This window comes from Poecilia formosa, unplaced genomic scaffold (genome assembly GCF_000485575.1).
Source record: "Poecilia formosa unplaced genomic scaffold, Poecilia_formosa-5.1.2 Scaffold217, whole genome shotgun sequence".
NCBI classification, from domain to species: domain Eukaryota; kingdom Metazoa; phylum Chordata; class Actinopteri; order Cyprinodontiformes; family Poeciliidae; genus Poecilia; species Poecilia formosa.
In genome coordinates, this window is record NW_006800156.1 from 956,427 (window position 1) to 971,123 (window position 14,697).

Below are 14,697 nucleotides of genomic sequence, written 5' to 3' on the forward strand. Positions count from 1 at the left end.
TAATTTTGTCACCCCTAGCACTCCGTAGATTTAACCAGAGTTCATTGAAGTAGAAATCAATGCAGAAACAACCTGGGGGAATGAGGAGGATCAAATGGATGAAAGGGAGAGTCGGCTGGAAAAGCTGTGTGTGTGTGTGTGTGTGTGTGTGTGTGTGTGCGTGCGTGTGTGTGCGTGCGTGTGTTGTCCAATCACAACTGCACAAACACAAAACATCAATAAATCATCTGATTTTAAACTGGCTTCATCAGGACACCACTGACTGAGACGTGGGATTAACTGCACACAGAAACAACAATTAATCTTTTTTCAAATTTATTCAAACGTATCAATGCTGAAAACAGTGAAAATATAGAAAACCATTTAAACAACGCAGCTTTAGAGGTTTTATCGACACATCAAATCCAATTTCTTATCACTTTTCACTGTATGAAAAACAATACGATAAACGCCCGTCCCTAATGCGCATCAAGATAATCAGCAAACATTGTATGTAGAACTTGAACTGATAGGAAAACTCGTTCAATTCGTTCTGGACAGAGTTGTGGTGCAACGAGCTGTACGGCACGGGTCAGAACGCTACTTTTAGGACCGGCGTGTTCATCAGGAGAGCATTTCTACCGCCTATTGTACTCTTCTTGGACGTGGCGCCTTGCTACTACAACAGCAGTAAGTGGTAATATCATCCATTGATTGGGGGACAAAACATCACTGTCCCCCAATCAATGGATGCCAGTAGCTCGACCCTAATCATACCCTACCCTTATCCTACAGCAGAAAAGGGGCCAGGGTCGGTTCTATTGTCAGATTTTACAATGGAAATCGACAAAAATAGAGAACCACACTGCACCGACCAATGCCGTACCACATGCTGCAGTGTTTAGGTTGTCAGGAGTGTAAAGGTTCACCCTCCAGTGGCTCTCAGAGTGAACATCCCTGTGGTTTCTCTTTTCATATCACGGATCTTCTCATGCGCCATCAGTGAGGTTTCCAGTGTGAAGGTTTTCCCGCAGAGTGTGCAGGATGATGGTTTAAAGCAGGTTTAAATGATACTGTGGCTCTCTTGTCCTCCAGACATCAGTGAACCTCCCTGTGGTTCCTCCGGCGTGTTTTCATACCACGGATCGAGGTGAAGGTTCTGTTCTACGGGGATCTCTCCGGTGTGGATCCTCATGTGGTCCTCCAGGGCCTCCTGTCCGTTACTCACCTGGCCACAGATGGTGCAGACACACTGCTGGATGGCTGAGTGTGTCTTGATGTGGTTGACCAGGTAGGCCAACCGTTTGAAGCAGCGCCCACACTGTGAGCACTTGTACGCCGTCTCGTTGGAGTGGACGATCATGTGGACCTTCAGCGTGTCTTTGGACAGGAAGCTCATGTTGCACAGGCTGCAAACAAACGAGCCGTCTGTGCCGTGAGTCTTCGTGTGGTTCATCAGGTTCTGGTAGGTTTGGAAAGTCTTGTGGCAGATTTGGCAGGTGAATGGGCAGTCACTCGTTGTGTGGGTTTTCTCGTGCGTCTTCAGGGAGGTTTCCAGCGCGAACGTCTTCCCGCAGAGTTTGCAGGAGTAGCCCAGGGTTCCCATCGAGGCGTTGCCGTAGACGCCGCCGTGGCCCTTTGTGTGGGCTACAAGATCCGACTTCATATCAAACGATTTTGGACAAAGATGGCACCTAGCAGGTCGTTTCTCCAAGTGGACCCGGCTATGCCCGTTCAAGGCTGACATGGTGGAGAAGGTCTTGCTACAAACGTTGCATTTAATCCGAGTCTCCGCCACCTGACTCATCGGAGCGTCTGTGACATGCTTGGCAATGTGGCGGTTGAGGGTGACGCTGGACAGCAGGTACTTCCCACAAATCCAGCAGCTGTAGCCCTTTTTGTGACTTGGGAGGTGTTGCTTTAACGCTTCCACAGACTCAAACTTCTCTCCACAGACGCCGCAGACGCCGTGAGGCTCGTTGACGTGATTCCAGATGTGGCTGATCAGACTTCCCAGCTGCCTGTACCAAGTCCCACACACTCTGCATGTCAGCTTGTCGGTTTTCCTCCGTGTCTTCGGCTCAACGTCCTGATTATTGTTGACAGATTCGTCTAAAGACTCGTCCGTGTCACTGCTGGAGTCGCTGGAGTCATCGTCATCGTCCGATTCCAGGTCGTCGAGTTCAGACGTAGAGCTGACGGACAGAGCGTCTCCTCCGGGATCTGATTCACCTTCAGGAGAGCTGCAAACAAGGGAAACATTTAAATTATCTTGTAGACGTGTTGAAATGCTGCAGTTGTTGGGAAGCTCTGATAATCCACCTCATTTACTTTTGCCACTCTTCTTTAAATATCTGTCTGTGGTTATGATTGAACTCTTCTGACATTTGGGGTCGTAATTCCCCAAAATCCCTTCCTCCTGTTTCTACGGATGTTTTCACACCTGATAGTCTCAGTTCTGATAGTTTCAGTTCGACTGGGAACCAAAGTATCAACATTTGTTCCATCTCCAGCTGCTGTGGTTCTCTTTCTCTCTACTCTGAGTTAAACCAACCAAACCCTTTGAGCAACTTGTTCCCCTCCTCGCCTGTGGGGGCGCTGCACCAAGAACCACTGAAGGAAATGACACAAAACTCTCTGAAGAAGCTGATCACAACTTCCTTCAAAAATGTAAACAAAAATGGAGTCAGATTTTAGCAGTTGGAAGATTTCTCTTTGGTAAAACATCACGAGTCTTCTCTGTTTTGGTGCCGTTTACCCAGAATGCACTGCGATATAGTCCACTTCCTCCTTTTGGAGAGGTCTCAGGTCCACTTGGCGTTTACATATACATTCACACCTCCCCAAACAAACCAGACTTTCTAGCCAAACTGGAGTTGCTAATTTGCTACTAGCGGAGCTAATTTTTAGCTTAGCGATTTAACTGTTAACTTTGAAACTTTTAGCACACTTAGCTTCCCATACATAAATTTTTCTGGATAAATTGTAAAGCATAAATTTACTTTGCTGTTTTGCAAAGTTTCGGTTGAATAAAGCCTCCCAAAAGAAAATACATAAGACAAGGCATGATTGGTCGACGGTGGTTAGCCGAACGGATGCTATTAGCATGCTAAGTGTTACATGACAAGGCATGATTGGTCAACTCATTGGCAGAAAGTTAAAGATATAATAGTGTAACTCTGCAGTTCAACATTGTTTTTAGCTTTAGCATTAGCTTCTGCTAAATACCATTTGGTTTAGCACCTTAGCATGAGCAAAACTAATGTTTATGATTAGTGCTATAGGGTTAGCATGACTAACTTTCTAGTTAGCAGTTCTCACCCTGTAGTTTGATTAGAAACAGGCCGTGTGTGAATCCTCCCATCTTACCTGGTTCGTAGTCCTGATTTGTCGTCGTCGGTCGGATCAGGATCCAACGTGAGCTGAGCCACAGAACCTTCTTCCTGCTTCACCTCCACCTTCACAACTTGGTTCTGAAACAGATCGAGTCCAAATTAACAAACAAGAACCCGGACCCAGAACTTCGCTTCGTCTGCAGCACTCACCCAGCAGACCTGGGTTTCCATGGCGACCGTGTTGCTCTGATCGGCTTCCTGCTCCTGGTGTTGGTCTGCTGAGCTGATGGACCCGTCAACGGCGCCAACAAAGCTGCAAATGGAGAACGGGTTTCAGTAGCTAACGGATCTGAAACCATCCGGGCTTTCTGCGGTTCCGACAGAGCTCTTCTTTGGACTTTAGCTGCTTTCTAATGAATGTAGTCACCTCGTATGGAACCCGGTTTCATCGCTCTTCAGAACCACCGGGTCGGTAGCTGCAGACTCAGAGGGCAGATGTTGACCAGCCTCCATCTTTACCTGCGGTTTCTGAAACAGACGAGCTCAGAAATGACAAACTGGACAAGGTGCAGTTCACAGAACACAGTCCAGATATCTGAGGTTTAGTATTGGCCGGGACCGACCCAAATTACTTAAAACATTTCCTTTTTTCAAAGAAACACAGACACTGTGCAGAGTTATCACATTAATGTGTAATTCGTTATATTTATATGTATCGTATCGGCTGATTTCAGTGAAAAAAGTGAATCATTCATTTCTAACAGAAACCAGATGAACAGTGATTCATTTCCAAACTTTTGAACTGAACTGTGTTTATGAATTATAAACAAAATTAATCGAGTCAAATCAGAACAGCCAAACTCTATTTAGTTTTTGGATTATGATTGTTTACAATCCATGAAAACATTTTAAATTTGGTCTAAAATCCAGTTTGAGAAGAACCGAGCTGTGTTTACCTTCAGGTGGTTCTGAGAGTCGCTGACCTGAGTTGGGCCGGTTCTTTTCCTCCTGGCGGTCTGGACTCTGGAGAAACCGGACCTACAAAAAGACAGCAAGTCAGCTCTGATTGGCTAAATCTATAATGAAGATTTACAGCCAGGTTATGATTTGTTTTCTACTAGAAGATTAAAATCATAATATTACCAGAATAAAACTAACACTGGCAGAATAATCTATTCATTTATTTGTATAGCCGTTACCTTGGCGGCATTTCATAATCTGGGTCCTTCAGGTCTTCTTGGATCAGCTTGGAGATTGCTACTGGATCTTCCTCCTCCTCTTCATCATCATCAGAGTGGTTCCCAGTCAGTCTGTGCCTCTCAGCTGCCTCCACATCTGGACACAACAACAGAGTCTGAACAGCTGCATTCTACCCGTTTTTATCATTTTAAGGATTTAACTCATCATATTAAATGACAACATGTTCTTCTGTAGCTGCTGCAGTTATGAATCCAACAAAAGTTAGGAAATTAAAACAAAAAAAAGATTTTTCAGTATTGGCCTGATTCTGAACTCTGGATGATTAATTAATTAATTAGTGTATCTCTAGTTTCTGCTTATTAACTTTTGAATAAGCAGAAATTCTGCTGGAATTAAAATATGATCCTTTTATCCCCTTTTGGACTAATGATGCCGATTAGCATCAAACCTGTTTTGTTGTGAACTCAGTCAAATGAGTGTATGAACACTATAAATATAAACACTGCAGATCAAGGGGCCTGAGGACCAGAACTGAGAAACGCTGTCCTACACTGTTTGCTTTTTCTGTGCTCTCAGCTGTTGAGAAACGATTGCTTCCTGGAGAAGTGGCCTTGTTTATACGTCTGCCTATGAGGTATGTAATTCCCAGTCACCTGCTATGAAGCTTACCGGAAGTTGCCTTTGCTGTAAACAACCATCTTCCACTGAAAAAAGAGCTTAATTCAGTATTTGGAGGCCTGACCAACAAGGACTTACGGGCTTCATTCACTTCTTCTGCTGCCATTGCTAAAGCTACAGGCAGACTATTTCCACAATTATGTTATAGATCACAACTTCTCCTTCTGTTCGCTGATTGGCTAGGATGAAATTCTACCAGAGACAATCCGAGAAAATGGGAGAAATCCCAGACTTCCTATGATGCAACATTTTAATTAAGCGTGATAGCGCAGGACGTTAATGGGAAGTTTTGTGTGAACAGAAAAATTAAGTCTGAATATTTAATAAAAAGTCTTTTTTTTTTAACTCAACACCTCTAAGTTTGAACAATGTCAGTATTTAATATTTATCTCCTGTCCACCACTGACCTCCTCTGTGCAGCTTGACCTGCGGCTGCAGCAGCTCCAGCTGCCTCCTCTGGCGGTCGATCTCCCGTCTGAAGCCCGACGCCTCCTCCTCGTACCCGGCTACGGTCCGCTCCACCGCCGCTAGGATCTCCTGGGCGGCGGCGCTCAGCTTCTCGGTGATGATTCCTCTCAGGAAGTCGCTTTTAGACATGCTGAGTGGATCGGAACCGCTGCTGCTGCAGTAAAACATCCCGGGTTCTCCCTGTTTGGATCCAAATCTTCCCCACGTTGCTCCCTATACGCCTACTTCCTGTTGTCCCTGGAAACGGAAGACTCTCCGTCTTCTTCTTCGGAATTTAATTGGAGCGGATCTCTGTAGCGCCTCCTGCTGGCCCCATCCCTCACCTCACCATACATAAAAAACGCGTTTTTTTCTTTTATTTAGGGGTATTTATACATAAAAAACAGAACAACAGAACTTAATGTCACCAATAATTCTGAATTGTTCCATAAACAGTTCTGGGCTCACCAGGGGAATAAGAATAAGAAACATTGTTACCTCAATGCAAAGGTTTAAATTCTTGAGCTTAAAATAAAATAACTTGTTTATTCTTAGTGTATGTAGAACTTTCTCTAACTCTGTTAGTTCTGATTTCTTTTTTTTCTGGACATAATTGTCACTTTTTTCATCGATGCTTTTAGTCCATTATTTACTGTGGTTCTTTTTTTATCTTTTACTTTGAGACAGTTATGATGTGTAACCATGGCAACAAAGAATTAAAGTTTAAGAAGAAAAATAATCTGAAACTGAAAACACAAACTTGAATCTGAAAAATAATTTTGTACAGTTTTTCAGTCTAATATCTTTTTCAGTTGCAAAACTTTTTTCAATTTCAAACAGGTTTTGTTTACTTAAATCTTTGCAAACCAATTTCCTCAAAAGAATCAATTATTGCAGCACATGAAAAGTGAAGTTATGTTGTACAGTTTAAATATTGCAAACCTAAAATAACTTGATCGATTTTGTTTAGTTGTACATAAACTAAACAGAAAAGACATCATGACATTATAAGTTACATGTGGAGCCGTTTGGTCCAGACTTTTCCATGGTAAACAATATTCCTTAATTAATCTGAAGTGTTATTCTCAGGAAACATGATGTCATCAGAGAATATTTTATTTTTCAACTCATTGTTCAAAACACTTTCTCTTGTGTATTCATGTCTGTTTCAGTCTGGACCTGAACAGTGAGCATTAACTCTTTACTGTCCCAGATCCTCTCTTCAGCATCGACTCGACTTCAACAGACGAACATTTTCTATTCAAAAGTTCACACCACTGTATAAGCTTAGCACAAACAACAAGATGATGAGAATTAAGTTATGTTCTTTAGAAATCTTAAACAGGATGTTTATTTTGCAGTGAAGGAGCCAGTTTCTCAGTGTTACAGGAAGAGGGCGGGTTCTGCTCCGAATCCGACACCGAAGCCACTGAGATGCTCAGATCTCTGAAGAACCATGAAGCAAACATCTGCCAGCCTCCTGCTCTGTAAGTACAGAGGGTTTTATGATGAGTTCATTTTAAGATTTATGTGGTAGAGCTGAGCTTTGAAACTGTATTTATGTAAAGAAAATTAACTTTTAAACGTTAATTTTATTTTTTTTTCCTGTAGTTTTGACCCTGGAGATTTGCTGCACAACCAGCCGAGGTTTGATAACTTCCTGCTCTAAACATATTCTGGATTATTATTCAGCAAGTTTTCTTTACTGGACTGGCCATCTTGTTTGACCTAATTATTAATGGCTGCTGGAGATGAACCCTGTAAAGACATGCAGGTTTAGACATGGATGCATTAAAGTTTCATTAAAAACATTTATTATTCTAATGTATTGTGTTAATTTATCCTGTGCACTTAAAAACGGCATCTAGAAATAATTCACTAAAGACATATAAAATGTTCTATTATATCCCTCTATGTTTAACCTTTAGAGCTTCATATCACTTAGTGTTTGTTTAGTATAATCGACCTGCTTTTGTTGAAACTCGCTAAACCCACGTATAAAGGAAGAGGCGGACTCTGGTGGTTCCTCTAACTCTCCTCTAGTGAAACGGTTCAGTCAGTCAGAGCCATGAAGGAAGCAGCTGCTCAGCGTCTGATCTGTAAGTACAGAAATAATGTCTGTTTGTAGATGAGGGAAAATAAGAAGAAAAGTTGGTCTGTAGATTCTGTGTCAAACTAAGAATATTAAAATCAGTTTAATTTATATTTCATTTAATCATGATTCAATAAAAGTGTGATGATGTCATTACAAACTCAGACTGACAGCAGAAAAACCCTTAAACGAGTAGTCATGGAGAAAAAACAAATGAAGAACAGAAAATGAAATATTCAAGAAAAAAACATCTGTCAATTGAAATATTAGCACAAGAAAATTTAGAAATATTTTAGATGTCAATTTTATAAATGAATCACATTTATGTAGAGAATCTGATGTTGGTTAATACTTTATGCTGAAAGGTTTATTAAAATAAAAATTTTACTTAATTTCAGTTCTGATCTCACTGCTGTTCTGGACATCAGGTCAAGGTTGGTAATGTTTCATTTAAAATATTTAAAATGTCTGACAATTTTTCTGGATCAATTCTCAAAAGAAATGACGAACTGCTGGAATAACAGGTGTGTTCTTTATCTCTTCCAGTCCTCCCAGTTCGTCTGACTGTGAGTCCCAGCAGATCTCAGTTCTTTGAATATGAATCAGTGACTCTGATCTGTGAGGATGAAAACAGCTCTGATGGAGGAACTGTGAGGAGAAACACAAGCAGAGGAACCAGGACTGAGTGTGAAGGATGGGGAGAAGCAGTTGGTTGGTTCTACCTGTAACATCAGTGTGCTGCTTCCACATGACTCTGGCCTGTACTGGTGTGAGTCCATGTCTGGATCCTCCAACAGCAGCAGCAGCAGCATCCAGCTCTCTGTCTCTGGTAAGATCAGACTGTGGAGTTAGTGTTGCTGTGTGGAAATGGATGAAATGCTGTAGTTTGTCTCTGTGTTGAGGAGGATCAGTGATCCTGCAGAGTCCTGTCCTCCCTGTGATGGAGGGAGATGACGTCACTCTGAGCTGCAGAGCAAAGAGTCCAGCCCACAACCTCCCAGCTGCTTTCTATAAAGATGGCTCCTTCATTGGTGATGGACCATCAGGTCACATGACCCTCCTCCATGTCTCCAGCTCTGATGAAGGCCTCTATAAGTGCAGCATCAGCGGTCAGGGAGAGTCTCCATCCAGCAGGATCTCTGTGGAAGGTCAGCAGCTTCTCTGTTTGCTTCAACCATCATCAGGAGACAAGAAATAAATTTTTACCTTTGATTTATTAAGAGAGCCCATCCACCGTTCCTCCATGTGGATCCTCCTCTCCTCCTGCATCCCTCCATCCGTCCCTCCTCCTGGTCTCCAGTCTCTTCACCTCCTCCTGCGTCTCTCTGTCTTCAGTGTTTCTGTTTCTCTTCTTCTAGTTCAGCTTTAAATTCTACCATTGAAATATTGCATTTAAATCCAGTCTAGTCTTGATTGAAAGTTGTTTTTGTTCTTTATCTGATGGATCAGATTATTTAGTGCTTCAGCAGCATTTTAGAGTCTCACAGCTTCAGACTGAATTTATTTTCCACCAGAATGTTCTGATGTAGAATCAGTCCAATATTAGCTGCACAAACAGAACCAGACCTGAAATTCAGCCAAAAACCAGTTTGATCTGATATTTTCTACTGATAAGCTTTAATTACACATTCTGCCTGTAGGTGGCGCTGTGAGCTGCTGTCATGTGTTCATCTCGTCATGTTTTAATTGTTTTTCCATATTCTGACTTTGTTACAGTGAAACTGATGATAATCTGATTGATGTTTTCCTGAATTCATCCAGTCTGTTTGTTTCTGTTTGACTCAAACTGCAGCTGACAGGAGTCAGCATGATGACAGGAAATGTTCAGATTCTGCTGGATTTGTTCACCTTCAGAACCACAAACTGGGCCAAACTTTAGGACAGGTGTAGATGGGCACTAGCCCAGGGCCCAGTCATTGGGGGCAGCAGCAGATATTTATTTTTAAACTAACTTATATTTTGATGTTAAATGATCCGGGTTTGGGACCAGAACCACCATAAAGTCATTAAAATATCCGAATACTTGAGCTCCCTTTCACTAAAAACTCTTATATCTCATTTTAACTTTTCAAACATTTTTTTACATGCATTAATGCGAAACTGTCCTGGTTCTACTGTCCTCCTTATTGCCGCTCCGTCAGGGTTCAGCCAACCAGTGGCAAGGAAAGTCAACTTTGCTCCTGGATTGGCTGGTTTGCTAATCCCAGCTAACAGCTAATCCCAGCTAACAGCTAAAACCAGCTAACAGCTAATCCCAGCTAAGAGCTAATCCCAGCTAACAGCTAATCCCAGCCAACAGCTTGTAGGAGCTTGGCTCGGATCTAGCTAAACACTGGGCCACTGAGGAGAAACTCTGTTCTAAGCCAATATGGGATCAACGATTGTCTTTCCTGTAAATAAATGTTCAGCTCTGATGTGTGATTTATTTTCATGTCAGAACTGTAAGGCAGCGAAAATGGGATTATCAATCTCAGCTGAACACCAGTATTTCTATCTAATATTGCATGTATAGAAGAAAGATTTATCTTTAACAAGAACAAATTAAAACTTTTAAATATGTGTTCAAATGGAGTTCTGAACGCTAGCAGAACCAGAACTGAACCACTAACTGGACTAAATCTGGTTCTGCCAGCGTTCAGCTGGAAGACTCATTCACAGCAGATGGATCGATGAAAACAGGCTCAGATAACTTGACTGTAATATGAGAAAGTATTTTATTTCACTGTTACCACATTTTACAACATGCAGAAACTCATCTGTTAGAAAGTCAACAGAATGAGACGTCCCTGTGACGCTGCGTTGATTTTATTCTGTTGTGAACAAATCCTTTTTGATTTGAGAAATAGGTTTTCATTCCTGTGAATAAATGAGAAATGTTCCAGCTTTGCACACCGACGGTGATTTAATTTAAAACAGGGACTGTAAAGCAGCTAATTTGGGATTAGCAGCCTGGTTTTTGGACCTGAGCTCATCAGGCACTCGGTTCAGGTCCAGGATTTTTATTACTGCATGTATGTGAGGAAGATTTATCATTAGCAAGAACAAATTAAACCATTGAGACATCTGTTTTCTGTTTCCCTGGAGTGCTGAGTTAGAACCAGAACTGATCCAAGTCCATCATCAGAGAAATGATCCTCAGTGACCAGAGCTGCTTCAGTGCTGTGATGAAACTTAACAGGTTTAGATAAGTGTCAGAAACTTCTATTGTTTATTCTTTCTTCTATTGTTTATTGTTTATTCTATTGTTCTATTGTTTATTGTTTCTTCTATTGTTTATTGTTTCTTCTATTGTTCTACTGTATGAGTCGAGTTTTCCTCCTGTTGGTCTCAATTATTGACTGAGACACCATTTTCTGTCTTGTGATGTTTTAGCATAAATAACCTCTAATAAAAACTGATATATTTTTGCAGTATCCACCTACTCAGACGGTTCCGTCTCTGTGATTTGAACTCGCTGGAGTTTTCCTGTCTGTCTGGGTAATGACAGGAAGTCTCCTGTTCAGGGCAGCTCCAACATGTTGTACTTCGCCAGGAGGCGTTGAGTCCGTGTGTGGACCACCGAGAGCGCGTGGATGATGATGCGCAGCACGGGTGTTGCCTCTTCCTGTTTCTGCACACACACCAGCTGCAGGAAGTACTCTCTGTCAGGAAGAGCGAGGAAGACTATCTCTGCGGCCTGGCGGAGCATCCAGGGATGGTGGGGGGCCAACGCCACCTTGTAGGCGTCTCTGGGCGAAGGAAACAAGTGAATATGAGACAATTACATAGTTCCTACAATCCTGAACAGGAAGTGATCTGCGCCATCTTAGTGGGCAAGTGTATGCACAATGCATAGCGGACCCATGGCGTCGAGACCAACAGAAAGATATGTGGAAACTCTTAACCAAGAGAAAGACACATAAACAAAATGGCTGCTGTTGGGATCGACCCATATGAGACGGAGAATGGAAAACATGTGGAGAAGCCGCCTCCGAACTCAAACTAAGATACTAGTGAACAGGAAGAGTGCGAACCCCACAGAGGAGCTTCACCTGAAAATCTATGGCTACAAACAATCAGAGTTCAAACACCTTTGTGACGGATGTACAAACTCTTCAGGTGAGTAACAAGGTTCTGTGACTGGCAGAGTCAGTACATGTAGTAACAAACAAGTAGGCTACATGTCCGTCTTAGCTAGCAAAGCTACGTTAGCTAAGCTAACTTTGCTACTTGGCCTGTAAATACTACAGTAAATATCACAGAGGTGGGTACAGTACTCATACATCATGTATATTGTTTAAAAGTTAGATGGGAACGAGACGAGAGCTAATTCTAAGCTTGTGGCTAGTTTATTGTCGTCATAGCAACTGCCTATGTGATGTCAAAAGTTCACGGAAGTGTGACGTCACATGAGAACAACGTATAGAGCTTCGGAGCGTGACGTCACTGATCTAGTCGGAGGGGTATCAGCGCCATCTTTGGTGTCCATAAGCATAACCGACAAAAACAACAGTCTCGCAGAAATGACCATTTAAGTATTCAGAAGATGATCCCGTTACCTGCTGAGCTCTCCGGGCGTTTTGAATCGTCCCTCAGCGTCTGGACCCTCAGACAAACCCTCCAGCATCAGCTTCAGCCAGAGCAGCGAGCGATGCAGCCGCAGCAGCGTCCGGCAGCCTGAGTCCGTCCGGCGGGAGAAGCTGACCATTCCGGCCTGCAGCTCCGCCTCCACCATGGATCGAACAGATCGATACGCCTGTGCAGGAAGTGATGTCAGTAAACGTGTCTGGGAAGGAAGTTCTGACATGTTGAAGACGGGAACGGCAGGCCTCACCCCGGTTCTTAATCCAGAGGAACCGGCTGCCTGAGACTCTGAGCTGCGTTTCAGGGAGAGCTGTCGGATCAGTTCGGTCTTTTCTCTCACTTTCTGAGAAAAGAAACTCACCATCGTTCCTAGAGACTCCATGAAGCTGAGAATGAAAAAAAGAGGCTTTTGTTTAACTGAAGTTCATTGGTGGACACTGCTAGCTAAATGCTAATTGTGCTAATCATACACTATAGCTAATGCTAAAGAGCTAGAATAACATGGTACTTAATGGGAGCTAAATTCAACCGTGTCAATGACACAACATAACACAACGCCCCCTACAGGTTCACTTCTGAAATTACACACCTTCCCGTCCGCTTTACGCTTCAGGAAGTGATTCTTTGGAAAAAACCTTTTATTTATGGTTTCAGTTTTATAGTTTCAGTTTTTACAAGTTTAAAACAAACAACAAAAATCTGCATCTTGAAGTTCTGAGAAAGTACCAGGCACGTTCCAGAAAGTACACAGACAGAAAGGTACTATAGGATTCTAGAAAGTTCAAGAAGTTTTTTCAGAAGTTGTCATTGTATAAATTTGTCTGTGGTTTTGGTCTTCAGACCTTAAACACATAAAGCTTGTTTACTTGAGCAGCTGGTCCCAGCTGAGCAGGTACGGCTCCAGCAGGACGTCCTCGCCGTCCTCAGCCAGGCTGGACCGGAGAAACTGCAGCAGCTTCCGGGCCTGAAACGTCTGTCCAGGACATTCTTTGACAAGGGGCGGGGCTTCGTCTGACCCCGCCCTCTCATCCAGGATGGGCGGGGCTAGAGGCTACAAAAAAGTTAGCTAATAGTTACTCTAAAACGTTTATCATGTTCTTTACATTTGTTTTTGGTGTAGTTCATTGTATTTCATTCCCCATCACCATGTGTGAATATGTTAGTCGTACCGTCTGGATGTAATACGTCAAACATGGCTGCCACACTGAGCCGCAGTCTCTCTGTTCACCCTGAGCTGAACAAGCAGAAAGAAATCTAATCACTGGTTACCAGAAATAACAGATAATCAATTAATTTAGTTGAAAGTTTATTTAAAAAAAGCACATTTTTGCATCTTAATCTTTGTTCTGATGTTCACAAAGAAACAGAAAAGCAATTACTGTGTTTCAATTAGAAGCTTTGTCGATGTTTTGCTAAAGTAATATTTCATATCCCAAATAATAAGGTGAAAATCATTAATCACAGTAGCAGGCGTAATGTAAGCTAATTTCAAATGATGCTAATGATAGCAGGTATGCTACACAGAAAGAGCAGCTCAGGAATGATGAAGCATCTGATGTTGACACGTTGGTATGTGTGGTCCGAATGGAATTCTGCTTAGGGCCCCAAAAAGGCCTGGGCCGGCCCTGTAAGACCTCGGGGTTTTCTTTCTGCAGCAGAGTTCAGGTGATTACAACCCGGTGTGTCTCTTTAAATGCCGCTGGCAGTAGGCGGAGCCAACATGGCGTGACGAAGGAAACTTACGGAGCCAGAAGGAGGTGAGGAAGAGGAGGAGAGCGAGCCCGGTGGACAGCAGCAGGTAGCGAAGCAGCAGCGTCCGCCTGAGGAAAACCATCATCCACTCAACAAACCGCCGTCGCTGCTTCACATGCTTCCTGGACTCCAACACACACCTCTGAGTGACCTTTGAACTTGACCTTTGTCCTCTTCACCTGGTTTATCTCAAGCAAACACGCAGTCACGCTGTGGGGAATGTGGGAGATTCTCGTTCTGGACTTCAGAGCAGATTAAGGACTGAGACTCTTAATATCAGAAACAAACTGACTTGGAGACGCAGGGATGTGGTTTTATTACCTTAATTCCAGGTTGTCAGATAAAATAAACGCTTCTCATTTTGTTCTGTGCATAACTCTTTCCTCCTGATCACTCACTGCAACACTTTAAAAGTTTTTAACATTATTAACTCTATAACAGGCAGATTAATGAAGATTCAATGGGCACAGAAACTTGTTTGCGTCTGAGACTCTGGCGCCCCCTTGTGGACAAACCTAATAAAACGCCTTGAACATAAGCAGCATGTCGTCAAAGCAACCGGAGCTGCTGATGGAAACGTTGTTACCTTAAACTCAAAGGAAAACAGAAAAATGAAAACAGAATCTCCTCTTGTTTCTGTGTACACATATA

At 42.7% G+C, this 14,697-nt stretch overlaps 3 protein-coding genes across 7 annotated transcripts in view; 1 reads left to right on the forward strand and 2 right to left on the reverse strand.

Annotated features, from left to right (window-relative positions):
- Positions 1–5,925, reverse strand: part of LOC103149111 (zinc finger protein 852-like) — a 41,883-nt gene extending 35,958 nt beyond the window's left edge. For 2 of the 5 annotated variants that reach the window (XM_016679676.1, XM_016679674.1), the window contains exon 1: positions 5,600–5,907. In XM_016679676.1, the coding sequence (XP_016535162.1) occupies positions 5,600–5,828 (229 nt within the window). In that variant the 5' untranslated portion in view covers positions 5,829–5,907. Of the gene's footprint in view, positions 1–298; positions 2,223–3,348; positions 3,453–3,524; positions 3,628–3,741; positions 3,843–4,270; positions 4,353–4,513; positions 4,650–5,599 lie in introns of those variants that run through there. The other 3 variants (XM_007568077.2, XM_007568076.2, XM_016679675.1) reach the window with 3 other exon arrangements.
- A 1,694-nt stretch (positions 5,926–7,619) lies between these two features.
- LOC103149112 (Fc receptor-like protein 5) lies at positions 7,620–8,944 on the forward strand. Its single transcript, XM_007568131.2, is given in 5 exon segments — positions 7,620–7,738; positions 8,130–8,165; positions 8,278–8,438; positions 8,440–8,560; positions 8,634–8,944. Coding segments are annotated over 5 exon segments (645 nt in total). The 5' UTR covers positions 7,620–7,707; the 3' UTR covers positions 8,930–8,944.
- Positions 8,945–10,424: 1,480 nt separating this feature from the next.
- gltpd2a (glycolipid transfer protein domain containing 2a) lies at positions 10,425–14,587 on the reverse strand. The gene is made up of 6 exons (XM_007568099.2): positions 14,038–14,587; positions 13,464–13,528; positions 13,161–13,345; positions 12,545–12,680; positions 12,270–12,466; positions 10,425–11,459 (listed from the first exon to the last, which is right to left on the reverse strand). The coding sequence occupies exons 1-6, from the start codon at positions 14,129–14,131 to the stop codon at positions 11,231–11,233; spliced, it is 906 nt and encodes a 301-aa protein (XP_007568161.1). The 5' UTR covers positions 14,132–14,587; the 3' UTR covers positions 10,425–11,230.
- Between the last annotated feature and the right edge of the window lie 110 nt (positions 14,588–14,697).